Source organism: Nyctereutes procyonoides, unplaced genomic scaffold, assembly GCF_905146905.1.
Source record: "Nyctereutes procyonoides isolate TBG_1078 unplaced genomic scaffold, NYPRO_anot_genome, whole genome shotgun sequence".
NCBI classification, from domain to species: Eukaryota; Metazoa; Chordata; class Mammalia; order Carnivora; family Canidae; genus Nyctereutes; species Nyctereutes procyonoides.
In genome coordinates this window covers 24,435,578-24,456,174 of record NW_026575142.1, presented here as the reverse complement: position 1 = coordinate 24,456,174, position 20,597 = coordinate 24,435,578, and the positions used below count along the sequence as shown (strand labels likewise).

Sequence of the window (20,597 nt, the reverse complement as noted above, 5' to 3'; positions counted from 1 at the left end):
CAGAGGGAGAAGCAGGCTCCTTGTAAGGAGCCCAGTGTGGGACTCGATCCCAGACCCTAGCTAGGATCACATCCTGAGCCAAAGGCAGACACTCAACCGCTGAGCCACCCAGGTGTCCTAGGTTATTTTTTTTTTGTTTTTTGTTTTTTAATCCTAGGTTATGTTTTTAAATTTGGTCTATAGTAGACAACAGAACAAGTATAAAGGTATTGATCAAGAGATGAAAGTGGTTATCAAGAGAGAGGGTAGGTCTGAAAACATAGACTGTAGAAAATGAAAACTCAATAGATGTGATATGAGAATGAATGATAAAAGTATATGAGAGAAATACAGTGTACCCATGTCTGAACCTTAGAGAATGCCCACATGTATGGCCTTGAAAGAGGGGCCAATGAAAATATCAAACCTAGGAAGAAAACCTAAGTAAGTTATGCTGGAAGCCAAAAGAATGTTTCAAAGAAGGAGATTATGGTCAATAGTGTGAATACTGTCAAGTGAGCAGTGAACAGAAGGAGAGCTTTAGGAAAAGCCATAGGATTGTGAGCAAGACTTCTTTGGAAAATTATGGTGAAAGCTCAGAAGAATGAGGGATAAAAAAAACCAAAAAACCAAAACCCTGAGTTTGGGAGCTACAGCTTCTGTATAGAAGACTGAATACCTAACCAGTTCTCTACAATTAACAGTATTAACTCTGGTGAGATACACAAGAACAACTCCCTGAGGAACTGGACACTGAACTTCGCATATTTTAGAAACGAGTCAAATGTGGACCAAGTAATCAGCTCAGAGTAAATTCCCAGTTTTCTTTAGTTTTGTTCTGAGAGTGGCCATAGTTGCAGTGGCTAAAATTCCAATAGAAAGTCCACCATCATTCTGGCTGGAAGAAGCAGGAAGGAGAATGAGCTCAGGATAAGCGTGGTCACCAGAGAGAGGGAAGGAGCCCCAGACAGTAGAAAGCCAGAGAAGGAAAGAGAACCCTAAGTTCTGTGTTTAGACAGCCCAAGTCTGTCGCTGCACCCGAGGCCGTAGATGTGTGGGGCAAATAGGAAGCAGTTTGCAGCTAGGGTTACAAGATTGAACTGAAATCTGAACTGCCCTTCTTCAAAGAAGTGACAATTTGGAGTCTTGAGCCTCACCAAGTTACTTGGCTACAAAAACAAAAATAGTACCACCCTTGGTACCATGTACCGTAATGTCTCCACAACATACTCATAATGTTCAAGATGCAGTCCAGAATTATTCAATACATGGAGAGTCAATAAAGTGTGACCCAGTTTCAAGAGTACACACCAACCCTAAGTAGATCTAGATAGTGAAATAGGTAGACAAGGGTTTTAAATTAGCTACTGTAATATAGGCCCAGTCCTCTGTTAGGAAATGGGATAGGGCAGGAAGAGAATTGAGGTTTTGAGAAGATAGAATTAACAGTAAGATACTTGATTGTCATGCTATGTCAAATGATTAACTTCTATTAGTAAGTTTGAGAAATACTTAAACTATGAAATTTTGGTTAAGAAACTTGCCAGATTGCTTCTGTCAGCAAGTGAACTGGTTTGGCAGAACTTGAGTAAATCTATCTAGGTTATTTTCAAATGTAAATTTCTACTTGGACATTCTTGAGCACAAAAAAAGGCCATACCAAAGGTTTTTTCCCAGGCAAAATTTAAATATCAAAACTTGGCTTATCACTGCTTCTCAGTGAGAAATGTATTTGTTGTATGACAGGTTTTGGAATCTTAAAATTAGTTTGCATTGGTGCGATGTGTAAATGTTACCATTCTATATCTACCTCACCATGCTAGATAACTACTACTGAGTTTCACTGGCAGCCAAGCTCTATACTTGAGAAGTTAAGAGCCTAGACTGATAAGGCCAGGGTTCCAGTCACAGCTCCTTCACCTACTGGACTGTAGGCAAATTACGACCTCTTCAAAGCCTTCTTTACGATAGCAAATTTTAAGATCAAAGTACCTAATTCATAATATTATGTAGATTATGGTAATTAATATATGCTGATTGCTTAAATAACATCATGAAGATATTTTCAGTTCACAATAGTAGTGGTATAACATAAAATCTGTGGTTAATAAAAAGGGTTTTCCCAAGTGCATTTTTAATGTTTGGAAAAGGGATGAGGGAGTTATGGGAAACTTTATTTTTTTTAATTGATCATTTTAGGTATTCATTTTCTATTTTGCATTAAAAGGCACCCCCACAATTTGATATTTCTTCTTATTAATAAAATAAATTCAGAAAGGTGTGCAAAAGGAACACAGTGAAGACCATAGGAAAGTATCAATCTCACTCTGCTTCAAATTAATTGAAATTATTGTCGTTACGACAGTACTGGTAAAGAATTTTAACTTTTTTTTAAAGAATGTTTTATTGTGGAATTGCTAGTGATTTGGGGGGATTTACATTAAACCAGAATCCTGTGAAGAACTTGGAAGTTTATTTTTATATTGTTTATTTTCTTGCTGCTTCCTTCAGAAATCTGGAATGGATCCCATTTTGCCTTGAAATTGTTCCTGCACTGGCAGTGGGTTTGCCTGGCACACTGTGTCATGCCGAACAGACAAGACTCATAGGATTTGTATTCCACTTTTCAGTAATATTAATGATGTTTAGAGAAGTGTAGGTTTCACACAGCCATAAATACTTACAAATACAATTTTCTTGTATTTTTTATTTGCCTTTTGTCCTCAAACTTTTCTTTTACTGTGCTTTTATATTCTCCTCAAATCTCTTTTTTTGTAATTATTTTGTTGCTATTTCCACCTTAATCTCTTCTTTGTCTTAGCCCTATTCTCACTTTCTCCCTATTTCAACAGTATTCAGTGCTTGACTTTACTGTGACATCTTTGTCTCAATATATCTACAGCTCGTAAGAAAATATTCAACCTCAGTTTCTCTTTAACATTTCATTCTTAATTCCAATAATCTAACTGGTAAGTGAATTCTTGTTTTTACTTTTTTTCCACTGCTCATTTATTTCCCCTTTTTCTATAGAAAACTTTATCAAACTAGTATTTATAACTATTCCACAGTTATATTTTCTTTACTATCTATCCTATCTCACCTTGGCTTATTTCTTGAATTACATTGTTCCAAGTAGTTCCATAGTCTCTTTTCTGTTTTAAAAGCATAATTAATTCTAAGGGCGCCTGAGTGGTTCAGTCAGTTAAGTGTAAGCGGAAGCTCAGGTCGTAATCTCAAGGTCCTGGGATCAAACTGCACATGGAACTCCCTGCTAGCAGAGAGTCTGTTTCTTCCTCTCTGCCTCCCCCTTCCCTCCCGTGCTTGCTCTCACTCTCATAAATAAAATCTTTAAAAATAAACAAAACCATTTTTTTTTAAAAGAGACATAATTCTACTAAGCCTCATCCAGAAGCAAAATCAAATATTGGCTACACTCAGTTTGCCTGAGCCACCTAAAAATAAATATACCTTTTGCATCTTAACTACATTTTAGAGAGAATCTTTTATATGAATACTGGAATAGAATGATAGTCATTGCTGCAGTTCAAAATGTCTCATTGCAAACTTAACCACCTTTATTCAGTGTTAGCCTTTTAAAGTTTAAGTTCCATATGAGAGAGTGTACATTGTATTAACGAATGTAGTATTATCTTTAAAAGTTTCATAACACAATTTAATTTCCTAACTTCGGTTGCTTAAAATGTTTTAAGAAAAAACATGATTTTAAATTTAAATTTTACTGCATTTTTCTCCAACTTCATGGAGGTAAAATTAACAATTAGAAATTGTATATATTTTCAATGTACAACATGATGTGATTTTTTTTTTTAAGATTTATTATTTTAGAAAAAAGAGAGCAAGAAGGGCTAGGAGGAGCAGACTGGGAGAGAGAGAGAGAGAGAATCTCAAACAAACTCCCTACTGAAGCCAAGCTCCATCTCAGGACTCTGAGATCATGACCTGAGCCGAAGTCAAGAGTCAGACACTTAACCGACTAAGCTACCCAGGCACCCTCAACATGATGTTTTGATAATGTATACGTTAGTAAATGATTACCATAGTCAAGCCAGTTAACATATCCATCTCTTTACATAGTTTTCTTTCTTTTTTATTATGATGAATACATTCTTAGCAAATTTCAAGTACACAGTGTGGCAGTGTTAACTATAATCACCATAATACTGTGCATGAGATCTTTAGAATTTATTTATCCTGCATAACTGAAAATTTGTACTCTGACCAACATCCCACCCATTTCCCCACCCCGCCAAACCCTGGCAACTACCATTCTACTCTCTACTTCTATGATTTTTGGCTTCTTTAGATTCCACATAGAAGTGAGATCATGAAATATTTGTCTTTCAGTGCCTGCCTTATTTCACATAGGATTATGTCCTCCAGTTTCATCCATGTTGTCTCAAATGACATGATTTTCCTTCTTTTTTTTAAGGTTGATATATTCATCACGTATGTCTGTGCGTGTGTGTGTGTGTGTACACATATATATTTTGTCAGAGACACTGACTCCCCACATAGTTGAAAATCCACATGTAACTTTGGACCTAATTACTAGTAGCCTGCTATTGACAAGAAGCCTTACTGATAACATGAACAGTCCAACTAACACATATTTTCTATGTTATATGTATTATGTGCTGTCTTCTTACAGTAAAATAAGCTACAGAAAATAAAATGTTAAGAATCATAGGAAAATACATTTATAGAACTGTACTCTATTTACTGAAAAAAAAAACTGCATAGAAGTAGACCTGCACAGTTCAAACCGATGTTCAAGGGTCAGTTGTATTCCATTGTGTTTGTGGGTATATGACATTTTCTATATGCAGTCATTCATTTACAGACACTTAGATTGAATCCATATTTTGGTTATTGTGAGTCATTTCTTTATGTTTCAAATTGGTTTATAAAAGGAATAAAATGCTTTCACTTCAAGTGCTAAATATAAAAAATAGCAAGCATTGGGGAAAACCTACATTTCTTTCTTTAAGATGTAGATATCTAACAGATCCTGGACCCCCAACACACACACAACACACAGACACAGAAACATTTTCCATTATCTTTGCATTAAGAATAAATCTGGTTTGGGACTAACAAAAATATTAGCCACTTTTTCTTTTCGTTCCTTAAATATCATTGCATATTCAACTGGCCCTGGAACATATATTTTTTATATGATACCCATCTATGAGAAACTTAAATTGATTTACACTAAAACAGAATTCTCCCAATTCACATAAGAGGCAATTTAAGGAATCATTTCACAACATCTTTCAACTGTTTTTAAATGGGTTTATCTTAATGATTTAGTTGAATGACTTATCCAGCGCCATAGTGGAAGTGTAAATGAAAAGTACGACGTGTAAAGCTCTTATTTCAGTATTCATTCCACAAGTTCGGCATTTCCAAACTAGTACTTGGAACAGTTTATAATGTTAAGTATTTTAAGTTTTAGTACCTCAAAATAAACTCATTTGTTGAATGATTTAACGTTTAAAATCTCCTAAAATACAACGTTCAAAGTTCCCTTGCTTTCTTATTTGAAGTTGCAGTAACTTCAGCTTCCTGCAGTTCAGGGTCCTCCTGGATAATATTTGAGAATTGAAGGAAAAATACAAGTTATGTCTTTTAATGTTTACTGACTCTCTGGGATGTTCAAAGAGCTGCATAGTTTTTATTAAGTAATTTAGCGTTGAAAAGCGAGTCTTGAGTTTCTGGGAAAAGTGTTGGAGTTACCATTGGCCATCTAATTCTATGTCCTTTGAAAAATAAATGAATGTTCTCAGAAAGTTGCATCAGATAGCTACAATGGAAAATAGCATTGACATGCCATACCCATTCTAGATAAACCCTGCTTCCCAAAGTCACAGAACTGCTTGCCATTTTGGTCATCTGTTTGTTGAACTGACATGTTAAAAGGTCCCTTTGAAATATTTTCTTAGGGTGCTGGAAACCTAAAATGTTCATTCAGCCTATATCAAGAGATGTATTTGATGTGAATGATAGAAGATGCAGTGTACTGCTGAGTACAACTGTAATGTTTTTCTTCAATAATAATAATAGTAAGCAAGGCTGTGTTACATACTTCATGGAAATTTCTTAGTAAGATAGTCTTCCCATTAGCCCTTACCTGAGGAATCTTTTCTGGATAAATTCACACATACTAGTTATCAAATCTAAATGTCAGGGGGCACTTGGGTGGCTCAGTTGGCTAAGCAGCTGCCTTTGGCTCAGGTCATGATCTATGGATTGAGCCCCTCATCGGGCTCCCTGCTCAGTGAAGAGTCTGCTTCTCCCTCTCCCTTTCCTTCCCCACTCGTGCTCTCTCTCTTTCTCAAATAAATAAAATCTTTTTAAAAAAAAACAAAAAATCTAAATGCTAGAGAAATGGGTTGACTCAGGTTATTTGCCAAACCACAAAAAGTCTATCATTCTTTTCCTACCTTTTCCTTCACTTTCATCTCCTCATCTTCACCCCCAAGCCCTTTGTTTTTAAGGATTTTTTAACATCAGAAGCAATCATCCCAAATAATGATTTGGAATCAGTACTTTGGAAACTGGAATAATCTTTACTACTTTTTGTAAATATCTTCATTTTTAAAAAAGATTTTATTTATTTATTCATGAGAGACACAGAGAGGAGAGAGAGAGAGAGAGGCAGAGACACAGGTAGAGGGAGAAGCAGGCTCCATGCAGGGAGTCTGATGTGGGACTCGATCCCGGGTCTCCAGGATCAGGCCCTGGGCTGAAGGCGGTGCTAAATTGCTGAGCCACCCGGCTGCCCAATATCTTCATTTTTAGGTTAAAATTACAGAACACAGCTGACCCTTGAACAACATAGGTTTGAACTGAGTGAGTCTACTTCTATATCACTCTAAACATATTTTCCTCATGATTTTTGCGATATTTTTTTCTCTAGCTTTATTATAAGAATACAGTATAGAACATACAAAATATGTGTTAATAGAGTGTTTATGTTATCCATAAGGCTTCTGGTCAGTAGTAGGCTATTGGTAATTACGTTTTGGGGGAGCCAAAAGTTATACATGGATTTTATATACAGGAATTAGCACTTCTAACTCCACATAGTTCAGGGGTCAACAGAACTTTTTGGTTCTTTCTGGCTCCTAATAAAATAATTTTGCTTTGTACTAAGGATTTCTCATAGTAAATTTTAAAAGGAGATTAATGATTTCATTTAATCACATATTTTACTATGATTTGTTTAGCATTAAATTGTCAAATGCTTCTGTTCTCTTAATTATCTCTTCTCTGATTTTGTTGATACAGATTTTATATCTTTTTTTTTAAGTAAACTTTTTATCCAACATGGGGCTTGAACTCATGACCCCTAAGATCAAGAGTCACAAGCTCTACTGATTGAGCCACCCAGACACCCCTTAATATAGTATCTTTTAACAGTTTATTTCTATACTTGGGGCATCCTGAATGGTTGGTTATCTTTAAGATGTTACTTTTTTTCCTAGTCCACACTAAAATCCATTGAGTGTTTTAACTGCATGTAACACTAAAAAATTTTGTCAACTGTTTTTAAAAACAAACTCTGAGTGTGAAAATGTCTTTTGATGTGACTGCTTTACAAGCTCAGTAAAACACTTCTAATCCAAAAGAAGACACGGCCTAAATGTTTGCCAGACAAAAGTATGCAGCAGCAAATGATACTCATTTTACCTCAATCTGACAACATAATATATAAAATCACAAATTGTTTGGGTTGCTGAGATTTTATTTTACTAATTAAAGGAATACTCTATTTTAGAAATGTTACACAAACACTCTTAGAAAAAGCTAGAAAAGTAGAGCAATAAACTGAAATAAATTGGAGAAGAGACTAATTTAGAAAAAAAAAAACCAACCTGGAATCAAGCCTTTTTCTTAACAAATGAAACTCCTGAGAAACTGAAAGAACTTTTTGAAAAGCAAATTAAAAGGGGTTATACCATGGTAAGAAAGAGGCAAAATCATCCGTTTTAATGATGGCTACAATGACTTTAAATCTTAAAAAGTTGCTAAGAACAAATGTTCACGGTTTCACTTTGAACTTAAATAAGACCTACGAACTTTGGGTAGAATTATAATTTATGATTGTATAATATTAGGACATCTTCATATCTTTCAGTTTACCATGCCTTTAGAAGATACACAAAGTTTTCTAGGTATGATTAAAGATTTTTTTTTAAATCTAAACCATAACAGCAGATTTATTACATGTTCTTCAATGTTGACTTTTAAGTGTCAGAATAAATGTAATACCAGAATAAGCCACAGGGTGGGAGTGAAAGGCAAGAACTTAGCTTCAGAAAGTAGCCTAAATACATCATTGCAGGGTCTTTAAAATTGCTTGTTAAATGCTAAGGTGCTGTGGCTTGGTTTTCTTTCTTCCTCTAAATATACTGCATTCCTCAGCCAAGAATCTATAACAGAATACAAAGACATTGATTTAAATGTCTTTAAATGTAGGCCAATAGCAGGAAAGAAGTAAACACACATATACACAGGTTTTTTTTTTTTCCCTCGTTGCTGGTGATACCAAGCCTTGATAATCAGAGCAACAGTTTCAATCAGTACTTGAATTATTTTTAAATATTTTATTCATTCATTCATTCATAAGAGAGAGAGAGAGAGAGGCAGAGACACAGGCAGAGGGAGAAGCAGGCTCCATGCAGGGAGCCCGACCTGGGACTCGATCTCGGGTCTCCAGGATCAGCCCATGGGCTGAAGGTGGTGCTAAACTGCTGAGCCACCCAGGCTGCCCTCAGTACTTGAATTTGGGAAAGTTCTTGAATTGTCAGTACTGGAAATAGTAATTACAGAAGTTACCAGAAACACTTCGTCTATATCCTATTTTTCTACCTTAATTTTCCTTTTCCTCTGATTGTTCCCATTTAAAGAAAAAAAAAATCTCTGTATATCTGTAAGCTACCTAAATTTGTTTTTCAATGAGGAGGATGAATTTTCCATTGTATTTTCTGTTAACCCATTCTCATTTGAGTTTACAAGCAATTTAAAGTGGTGATTATTTTGTATCTTTAAGGTAAGAAGACAAGAGGTTTCTTCTCCTAGAAAAGAAACTTCACCAAGGAGTCTTGGCATTCCTTTATTCCATGAAAGGTAGTTCTATATTCTTTTTTGCCAACTCTAAAAATTACAAATATTGAAATAAATTTTTATTTGCGTATTTTAAAATTTTGCAAGTGTAACAAAATAGCAGCCTTTTAGAACTAAAAGAGACTGCCCCAAGGCTCCTCCATATTAAAATGGTGTATGTAAGTCATACAATGAATAGCAGAGATGGATCTAAAAACTAACTTAAAGCTCTAATATTTAATAGACAAAGTATTATGGCCACATTATTTTATATGGACAGATTTTAATGTAAACCTTATCAAAATGAGGGACATTTAATTTTTTCTTTTTAAGATGTTTCCTGAAAACAAAAATCATTGAATTTCTAGCATAAGAATGAGACAGCCATCAAAAGAGCAGCTTATGAATAAATAAATATCCTGGTCTGTGCCTCCTGTATGTATTAGAACTTTTAATTTATCACTTACTTTGTGCCTTTGTGCCTGGCTCTCCAAACATTAGAGTAGTTCTGTGGGATATTTTCTAGGATTTTGAAGTAATTTTTAAACTTTAACCTTTCAATAATTATTTTATGGTATATAAAACGGTGCTATTTAAGTTTAATGATAATAAAAAATGTCTAATGATAAAGCCTTATATTTTGAAATATTTATTTTTAGGGCTTATATAGAGAAGACTTTCCAGGATCTAAAAGAAGAATTTCATAGAATATGCATGCTAGCAAAAGCACAAAAAGACTACTTAAGCAAACTTAATGTACCAGCCACTGCAACTGGTAAGGTTTGATTTAACACACAGTAATATTAATTTGATTGATTTAAATTTCTTTCTTTTTTTTTTTAAGGTTTTATTTATTTAATTGAGAGAGACAGAGACAGAGACAGAGATAGAGGCAGAGAGAGAAGCAGGCTCCATGCAGGGAGCCTGACGTGGGACTCGATCCCGGGTCTCCAGGATCACGCCCTGGGCTGTAGGCGGCGCTAAACCGATGAGCCACCTGGGCTGCCCAATTTAAATTTATTTCTTTTTGATTGGAAAAATATTTATAAATGCTTATTAAGTGCTAAGGGTCGCAGTTTGTGCCTCCTACCACTTATAATGGATAAGCGCTATCTAAGTTCTGTACTGTATTACGTTATCTAATGATTGGCCTTCTCTCTTTATTGTGTGTGGGACTATATAGAGTGAATTGAGTGATGTAATTACTAATCTTCTTAATGAGAAGTCCCACCTTGGAAAAAGTACAAAATAAATATAGGAAATACCTCTCAAAGTCTTCAGTTGCTATTTGGGAGTTTAATTACACATTAATTCATTAAGTTAGTAAGCAGCCTTGAAGCTGTACTACCAAATATGAGCTAAGTAAAATTATAACACCAGTTTTTTAACTTCTGCTTGAACGTTGATTGAACGCTATGGATAGATTTTTATAATTTGGTTCAAGAAGTAAACATTTCACATTTCATGAGGCCAGTTCTGTTGGAGATGCAAAGTACAAATTTAGTATAAAATATAACTTAAAATGAACATCTGTTTTATAGATGTGTTAGAGTTTGTTTTTTAAAACCTTTACCCTTTCCTAAAACCCCAGACTTGGGTTTGCTTCAGTAGTTTCATATGAATAGCAAGGGATTGAATCTGGCTACTAGGCACTTCTGTAAACAAAGGAAAGGTAAACTGATCATTTAAAATGATAAATTCTCCTTTACCCTTGTGATTTGAGATATTCTGCATACAATTCCCAAGAGATGTGATTTACAGTTTTCACTCTGAAAGATGTTGCAGCAGTGCTAATACCCCTTTAATTAAAGATCACTTTCCACTTCTAACAGCTCTTATATCTAGGCTACTTAGAAATCCTTTTACAGTGTAAATTCACTTTTTGCCTACTACTACCATTTTATTTTCAGAAAAGGTACACAATGTGGTAGAGAAACAATACAATCTGAATAGATAGACATCATTTATTTCTTTTCCTCCCTCCCTTCTACCTCCCCCAAAATAACTGATTCTTTCACCTGAATTTTTGTTATTTTCATGAGAAATTGTTCTTTTGTGTAGCCTAAAGACTTCTTCTCCTGAAGTAAAAGAATTATTTTCATTTAAAATGTACTAGCTATAGAGATGTAGTACATAGAATTCATCAATGTGATTTTTATAACATCAGCATCTTATCAAAACATTGTAATGGTGATATATTCATTGTTATACAGAGAACCTACCCCATTATCAATGGCTTAATACTTTGACCATTTTTAAATTGCACAGGTCTAAATCTGAGTATGTATCTGTCAACTAGAACACTGAGTGTTTAACTTCAATTTCTTCCCCACCAAAACTGCTTCCTAACATTTTTTTTGTGTGTTTTATATTAAATGTGTCATAAATAATAATACAAGATTATTTTTGAAATATTTTAGATCTGTTGTCCCAGCAACTTCAGTGAAGTTGTCCTGGGTCCAGACAAAAACCAAAATGTTAAGTATTATTCTGGTAGTAGTAGGTCAAAAAGAAAAAGAAAGGCATTTTGGAAAAAGATGCCTGTTCAGACTTTTTAAGGATGGATGTTATGTTGAATAAAAATATCAAGAAGCTATTTCAAATGTGATTTGCATAATACAGCTGAAAAGAGTATATTTAGCGTTATTGTCCCCATGTTATTTTTTGTGAAAATTCAACTTTTAGATGAATGTATAATTCATGGAAAATTGCTGAGTTGGTAGAAGTGTACATTCCCTTTTTCTTTTTTCTTCTCATTCACTTACAGCAATAGCCTTGAGAAGGGATCAAGATAAGATGTATGGTTAAGCAAATGTGGCTTCATAAAAAGTATTATTTGATGCATAAAGGAGGTCTTTTTTCAGAGGAGATCAAAAGAGTAGAATATAGGATTGCAGATTACAAACAACCACATCAGATCTTTTTCTTTTGTCAGTATACAAGGTAATTAAGCTAGAAGTAGTCTAAATGGACAGCCTGTACTTAAAATTTGGAAATCTAAAAATGTTTCTCATTTTGCTTTTTTTCCTTGCAAAAATAAATGTTCTTGAAATAAACAAAATAGAAAAGCAATTTGCTCCACCTGATTATGTTTTTCAGTATAGTGTCAGAATGACAAGTGTTTTTAGGCACCTCGTTAAAATCTTTTTTTTTTTTGATAGTAACTCATTGCTTAAACAGATTAATTCAGAAAATTATTTTAATGTGGCTGAGGTATGCCCACTAGCTATACAAAAACAAAATACCTGCCTTTTTTTAGCTGTTTTGAGTTTTGTAGATTTTGTTCACAAGGGGAATAGATCAACTACTGGGGAAAAAAAATTCAGAACACATTTCTATCATTTTGGGGACTCTTCTATATATATAGAAACCAGCATGTTTGGTTTAGCATAATGGTTCAGAGCACAGGCTCTAGAATTAAGTTGCCTGGGTTCCAGTGCCAGATCTACCACTCATTGATTAGCCTTGGAAGTAACCTCTTCATGTCTCTGTTTCTTCACAAGTACAGTGGGGATAATATAGTGCCTACCATGTGATTATTTTAAGTAGGAAATGAATTAAGGCACAAACAACGGTATTAACAGTGCATGGCACATAGAAGTGCTATTATAATAGTTGTCATTAGCAGCAGCAGCAGCAGCTTCTTCATCATCTCCCTGTTCTGCTTGTGAGGATCATTTTGATAAGCATTTCCTCCTCACATGTTATTGATTTGGTTACCTCAACAGTTGATTTTCCTGATTTGATTTTTGCAGTTAGCAAATGTCACCTACAAAGAAAGTAGTATTTCCTAGAATTTCTAGCTACTGTTAAGTCTACTATCAGGAAAAATGACTACAGTTAATGGACTTTAAGATACCTTCAAGGACAAAGAAATCCTGCCAGATAATTGAGCTTGGTCTCAATTGAGACCACTCCTAGTCACAAATTATCTAGCGAATGTACATTACTAGGCTCTGTTGGGAACAGAATACAAATTCATTTAGAATATATTTATTGAGGGCATACTATCTGCCAGGCACTAGATAGGGGACTCGGATTAAGTGGGAAACAAAACATAGTTGAAGATCTTAAGAAACCTACTTTAATGGGAGACTATTCTGTCTCCCACTTGCAAATACAATGCAAAGTGTTTAACCCTCAAGGCCCAAGAGTTATGCCTAAACCAGTCTTGGGGAGCCAGGAGTGCTATCCAGAGAAATTAATGTCTACGCCAAGAAATGAAGGACAGATAAAGTTAGGTAAAGATTAGCAGAGAGGACACTTCAGGCAGTCTGCACAGTGTGTGCAAAGGCCCAAAGACAGGAGAACATGGCTATTTTGGAGAACTGTACAAAGTTCACCACCATTATAGTTGTGGTGAAAGGTGAGACCGTGGAGAGGTGACCAGGGGCCAGACACAAACAGTTTTATATGACTTTTCTGAGGGGTGAAGCTTTGGAGAGCCATGAGAAGATTTTATTGGGAAGGTAACATGACCAGATTTGTATTTTAGAAAGAAAATAGGGAGCAATGTAGAGAATGGATTGGACATGATCTAAATTTAAAGGCAAAGAAGCAGTTCAGTACCATTAAGATAAGATGCTGCGTACTAAAGAGAGGTAGTAGGTATATACGGAGGTAAACCAAAGAAGTTGGTTGCACTGTACTACCATCATGTCCAAGCAGAAAATACCTTCTGTCAGAATGTGCTGTGGCAAAAGATGGAAAGGTGTCATGAGACTGTAAAGACTAGAGAGAAGGAACTGATTGATATTTGTTAAGTGCCTACTAAGCCGGACATTGTTGTACAGGGTACTCTCTGTTTAAATTGGTGTCCTTGGGAAAGTCTCCTTTTGTGAAGACACTTCTCTGAGGACCTTTTTAAAGTGCTGATTTTTAAAAATTGCTACCTTTTGTCTGTTTAATGAAAATCACATATTACCAATCTCCAACCTTATGGTCTTCTTAGGTAAGATTGCAGAAGCACAATTTAGCTTTTTCTAATGTCTCGGGATCATCAACATGGAGAGTGTTTTGATCATTGTTTTTATGCATTGAGAAATGTAGCCTTTATTGGCACTATCCCAGACCATAGTGTTTTCTGAGTTCTCATATGTGCTTTTTTGTTTTTCTTGTCTCCTCTCATGCTTTTAGCTCTTGTTGATATCTATATCTGTCTTCAACAACTCCCATCCCTACCTTTTAATTTGCTGTTTCTAACCAGCCCCCCGAGCTAGGGAAATATCATCAAGCTTGTTAGAATAAATCTAAAAAGAGAATAAGAGCAAAATGCATGTATCTGTGGGCCTTTTGGCTCTAATTCTGACTCAGAAGCTCTATTTACTTACTTTCTAGCTTTTGCCTGTGTCCTAGAGAGCTGAATTTGTTCTAGAGAGCTGAATTTGTTAGATAAGCAGCTTCCAGTTAAATGAGCTGCAGAGGCCATGGTATCTACCTGTATCTACCGACTAGCTTCAGAGGCTATATATAAAATGAGAGAATTATGTATTCACATACAGTTTTCTGAACACGCATCCCAAAATTTCCTCCTTCTTGCCTCTGCTGTCTTCTTTCTCCCCAACCCCCACCACTACTACTCCCTCGCATGGATTACTGAGAGTACACAATGGCTAAATTGATTGGTGGTATACTTTGTAACACAATGGTATTAGGGGTAATAAATGGCCTGATTCATGTAGATTCTTAACCTGTATAATATTATATATGCCTAGTAAGGATTTTCCTTTTTAACAACTTATTTGTCTAAGCAAGCTCACAGTTGCAGCTTCCATTACTGACAAAATGTTTAAATGTATACACTACAAGCAAATGTTTTTTGAGCATAGAGCAGTATAACTGTGAACAAGATGCAAAGCTTACAGCAAAAGACCTAGGAAAAGACAAAGTAGTTTAACTGTGACTAATAAACTACATTCCAGTTCACCCACTAGAGACTGTTAATATTCCTGTGGAAGATGATAGCAAATGTAAAAAATCCTAGTTGTCTTCAGCTGCTATGAAAACTAGTAGAAAAAATAATATTCATCTGTCCAAAGCTCATTGAACATTCAGATTTTTAAGAATGATTGGAATGCAACTGTTTTCCTTTTGTGCTCTTTTCCCTGCAGAAACACAGTGCTCTCTTCCTATACAGTGTACAGATAAAACAGATAAACAAGAAGCGCTATTTAAGCCTCAGGCTAAAGATGATATAAATAGAGGTGCACCGTGCGTCACATCTGTCACACCGAGAGGACTGGGCCGAGATGAGGAAGATACCTCTTTTGAATCACTTTCTAAATTCAATGTCAAGTTTCCACCTACGGACAATGACTCTACTTTCTTACATAGTACTCCAGAAAGACCCAACATCCTTGGTCCTGTCGTAACTGAGACATCAAGTCATGATAAATTTAATAAGGAGTTCAGAGACAACCCGGGAAACTTTGTTAAAACAGAAGAAACTTTATTTCAAATTCAGGGAATTGACCCCATAGCATCAGCTATACAAAATCTTAAAATAACTGACAAAACAAAACCCTCCAATCTTGTAAACACGTGTATCAGGACATCTCTGGATAGAGTTCTGTGTTTGCCACCTGGAAACCATAATGCATTATATGTAAATACATTACTACTTCAGGACCCATCTGATGTACCTTTTGCTTCATTTGATTCTCCGGGAAAAGCTATCCGAGGACCACAGCAGGTAACCGTTTTGCATTAACAAATATATTATGTGTGAACACACATTTTGCCATACATGCACAGATATGCATCCTTTTTAGGTTATCAGACATCCTGTTTTAAACTAATGACTAGCTACAGTTAAGGACTTTAATTAAAAAGCTAAGCCCTATAATAAATGTCATGAAATTTTAGAAGCTCAATATGGTTAAGCTCTATCATAAAGTACCTTAAAATGTAGGGCACATTTTAAAATACATGGTAGCTTTATCCATACCTAGTGTATGTCATTTTCTTAGTGCCTTATTCAAAGCTTTTTACTCAGCATCAGTGTTACAGTAGGATCCTTTGTTAAATTTCATACTGTGAAACAAATGGCATTTTTTTATTGAAAAGTTTGTCATTTTCCTCTTTACAAGAATACATGTTTTTCATAAGTAAATAATTGCATCGTATACTCCTATTTATCAAAACAAGTAAACTGTCTTTCATCTAATACTTCCATTACATTCTCAGTTATACAGTACGTAGATCCGCAGGGTTTGGTTTTGGTTTCTAATCTGGCAATGAACATGCAGCCTAATATATTTTTCAGATGATCTCTGCATATGTATGATTTTAATCAAACACTTCAATGTTTCTAAAGCTTGAAGACTACTTACAGCCCCCAGTCCATAGTTACTCTCTCATTTATCCAGGTTCTATCAGAGATAATGATGCTTTTAGTTTTTAAAAAAAAAAAATGCCTGAAAGCAAGTGAAAAATATATAATTGTTACAGTAAGCAGAAGCTTGTGAAAATACACAATGGTGTAAATATCTATATAATTTGCACACATTTGTGTAATTTCTCTTTGCCTTGAGATACTTATTTTTAAAAATCCAACAATTTGATGAATAGCCTTTGCCTTTCTAGGTACTGGTATAGGTTATAGACTTCTAAATCAGCATACAAAGGAGGCAGTAGTCAAGCTGTGGTATATTTTGGTAGTGGGAAAAACTAGGCATCTCTGACAATAAGCTTTAATTATAAATTCACTTATGTTCTACATTGTGCCTTATTTCACATCATAGTCCCAATATAGTTATTACTAAATGAAACAAATTAAACAATTTCTTTTATTGCAAGTAGAATTCCCGTGGAGCTGTAAAGTGCATTAGTTCTAATGCTTGTTACTTTTTTCCCCCATTATATCTCTTGCTTGTTCTTTTACTAGTTAGTCTGTGCATTCATGTTTCAGTAGATGGCACCCTGCATTGTGCATTTGCTTTCTATGCTACAGCAAGGGAAACAGCTGGTATGTGATTACAACTTGATGGAAAAGTATTCAGCTTAAAAAATGCAGAAGAATTGGTGTTGAGCTGTCACAAGACATGGGGCATAAGGTTAGATAATTGATATTTTGGCAGAAAAGGCAAAGAAATTAGTTTGTTTTGAAGGCCATGTTGCAGTTTAGGATTGAAAGAATATTTCTTAAAATTTTAAGAACATTTTGCCATTTTATTTGTGTTAATAAAACTAGTATGATAAATACAAAATTCTTGAATTGTTGATAATGACAAGTGAAAAATTTGGGTTACATATTTCAGATTTTTATTTTATATCAATCACTACTTCTTAATACCTTTTTTATACATTCAGCTATCATGACAAAGCCTAAATATATCTGCTTATTTTTACTGTATGTGATTTTCTTTTCTTCATACTTTTGCTGAGTCAGTGAGTGGGGTCCCAACTGAATTCTATGAAAAGATCAAATCTGAACCAGTAACTCCTAATAGAGAAGGATAAACATGGACTTTGAAGATAAATTGGCAGTAGAAGGTTGGCTTACCAAATTTAGAAGCTAAATTGCTTCTAAGCTTATTTCTTCCTATTTTATAGATCTTAATAAGAATTACCTTTAATGGAACAATCTTTTATTTATATCCATATCAGTTTCCCATGAAAGTGATCATCCTAATCACTTGTACTTCTTGTTTAAACTGAAAACAGTAAAATTTAAATCTGGTTAACTCTAACTTATTTTTGCTTATTTCTCACAGTTATCACTGCTTTTAATCCTATTTTCTAAAGAAAATTATCTTACCCCAAATTTTAAAATATTTAAATATTACTATTTTTGTGATAAAATTGTCACTTCTTAAAAAGGGAATTGAGTCAATGTTATTAGAAGCCTCTGTTCTGATATTTGAATGTATCTCGGTGCCTAGCAGACTTTGTATATTTACACCAACTGTACACAGCTGTCCAGTAAAATGTTTTTAAGAAGACAGTGATGTTGTGAAACTCAATTGCTTCAATTAGTAATACACTTGTTTATTGTAAATGATTGGTTAACTAGAATGGGAGATTGGTTAAGGGAATGAAAACTAACACTGTATCAGGTGTTGAACTAGGCTGTTACTTTAAAAACACATTAGTCATAGGAGGCCAAAGGGGTCTCTTTATTTAAATTGAGTTTTTGAGGTAATTCTCCTCAAAGTATCAGAAATTAGCTGTGTGAAGGTAATTTACCTGTGTCAAGGTATACAAGAAAGTGAATTTTTTTTTAAAGATTTTATTTATTTATTTATGAGAGACACAGAGAGAGAGAGGCAGAGACACAGGCAGAGAGAGAAGCAGGCTCCTCACAGGGAGCCCGATGCGGAACTCGATCCCGGGACTCCAAGACCATGCCCTGGGTGGAAGGCAGGCACTAAACTGCTGAGCCATCCAGGGATCCCCGTGAATTTTTTAAATAATTTGGTTTATAATATTCAGGAAAATAAGATCGTCAACAAGCATTTATTGAGCACCTACTATTGAACTAAGTGCTTTTCCTTGCCCTGCTAAATTTTTTAGAATAAATGCAGTATTTCCAGAGTATTTATGTGTTGCTTATAATGGAGATAGTTCCTTTGAATTTTTCATACTTCTTTAATTAGGCAGCTATTGACAAGTATTCAGTCACAAAAAAGTAAAGAAGGCAAAACTATGCAGTATATATAGCAAGAGCAAAATAAGTCAAAAGAATGCATCTTATGTTAGATTTGTTGAATGATTAAAATTTTGAGGTTTCAAAAAACAACTGATGAGTGGAATTTGTTTAGTACTTTAAAAATTCTTTCACCAAAACCACACTATTCCTATATGTTTTATTCATTGTGTATTTGCTTATAAGTAGCGAAATTTAAATGGCTCTTGATCAGAATGCATGTTTACACACATCATGTCTAGTGTACTGTGTATTAATAAGAGCCCTATAACTTAAGGTTTCTGTTGGAAAAGAGTAAAGAGAGATTTTAATTTTTAAAAAGTCTTATTGACTGTTCCAAAAACTACTGCCATTATGATAACAGGCATTAAAATTTGCTGATGGTAAAACTGGAAAATCTTTGACTAGATGAAGATAAAGCGCATGTATGTGTTTTCAGTGACTCTTAATCAAAGTTCAGCTGTGCCCTTAATGAAACGAGAATGGAGTCCTGCCTTCATGCTAATGCTATGGAAAGGTACTTTGCTTTCCTGTGAGGGAATTTTGTGTTTATGCGCATACCCCGTGCAGAAAACCCCGCATTTGAAATTCACTGTAAGTTGATTGTAAGTACAAATAACAGAAGATGTTTTTGTTTGTTTCCTGCAGCCCATTTGGAAGCCCTTTCCTAATCAAGACAGTGACTTATCTTCGGTCCTGGGTGGCAGGGGCTCAGAGCTGCCTATCCCTCGGGTCTGTGAATTCTGTCAAGCGGTTTTCCCACCATCCATTACATCCAGGGGGGATTTCCTGCGGCACTTGAACTCCCACTTTAATGGGGAGACTTAAGATGCACTTGAAGACAGTTCTGTGAGATGAGTCTATGTCATCATCCAGGTCTGGGTGATGGTCTTGGGTTTGTAATACTATAGATACTTGATTGCAAACTTAGTTCAAGATCATTTAGTGAAAAATAGCTATGAATTTTTTTTCTAACCTTACATTGTAACTTTCTTCTCTTTTAAAAGATCATTCTGTACGAAGCTGTAGTTCATTGTATTCATGTTTACAGTGTTTATTGCCTTAATTTATGTTTGTTTCAAAAGTCTAAGCTTATTGCTTGGATTTCTACTTAGATCTGTTGAATTTGGTGATGTCAAATGTTTATGGGGTTTTTCACCTAAAATTAGATTATTTATGCTATACGATTTTATTTTTTTTTTAAATAAACCTGTAATACAGAACAGCAGACAACATAAATACCTAGGTAAATGCCAAACCTAAGATATTTTGTTGCCCAGGGATAAAATCACTGGTTAGAATTATTTAAATACTTTAGATTGTTTTGTTAAATAATATACATGGTTTTAAATTTTGCTATGTATATAGCTACATGATGAAATTAAATATTTAAAAAGTTACTTATGTTGTGATCTTTACATGTGTTCTTTGTTCTTGAGTGAAAAAAATAAATTACATTTGGGGGAAGTTTATAACATTCATGTTTTCTAATGGTAGAAGGGTGATATCAGATCTGGTGACATTTAATTACGATCACTTTGAATTTAGAAATTATTTTTCAAACTAAACTTGCTAAAGAAACACATTTGTATTTCCGGGGAGCAAATTTAAAAAGCCCTATAAGGAGTATCCACATTTATTGATTGACTTATAAGTGTTTACATTGTTGTTCAGAAATTTGTGGTTCATTGTCAACAGCCTGACTGATGGCCACTGGAAGACGTTTGAGAGAGAGGATACCAATTCCGACGGCTGCAAAATATTCTTTAAAATAAGATGTCTCTTAAATTTTTCTTCCCTGTGGCGCTTGTTTTTCAGGTTTCCCTTTGCCTCCGATTTTTAA

The 20,597-nt window shown here is 34.7% G+C and overlaps 1 protein-coding gene across 4 annotated transcripts in view; it reads left to right on the top strand.

Moving 5' to 3' along the window:
* TANK (TRAF family member associated NFKB activator) overlaps positions 1-20,154 on the top strand; it is a 94,217-nt gene extending 74,063 nt beyond the window's left edge. For all 4 annotated transcript variants that reach the window (XM_055307977.1, XM_055307979.1, XM_055307975.1 and 1 more), the window contains 4 exons: positions 9,056-9,132; positions 9,768-9,883; positions 15,219-15,799; positions 19,403-20,154. In XM_055307977.1, the coding sequence (XP_055163952.1) occupies positions 9,056-9,132; positions 9,768-9,883; positions 15,219-15,799; positions 19,403-19,582 (954 nt within the window). In that variant the 3' untranslated portion in view covers positions 19,583-20,154. The remainder of the gene's footprint in view (positions 1-9,055; positions 9,133-9,767; positions 9,884-15,218; positions 15,800-19,402) is intronic.
* Positions 20,155-20,597: the final 443 nt, after the last annotated feature.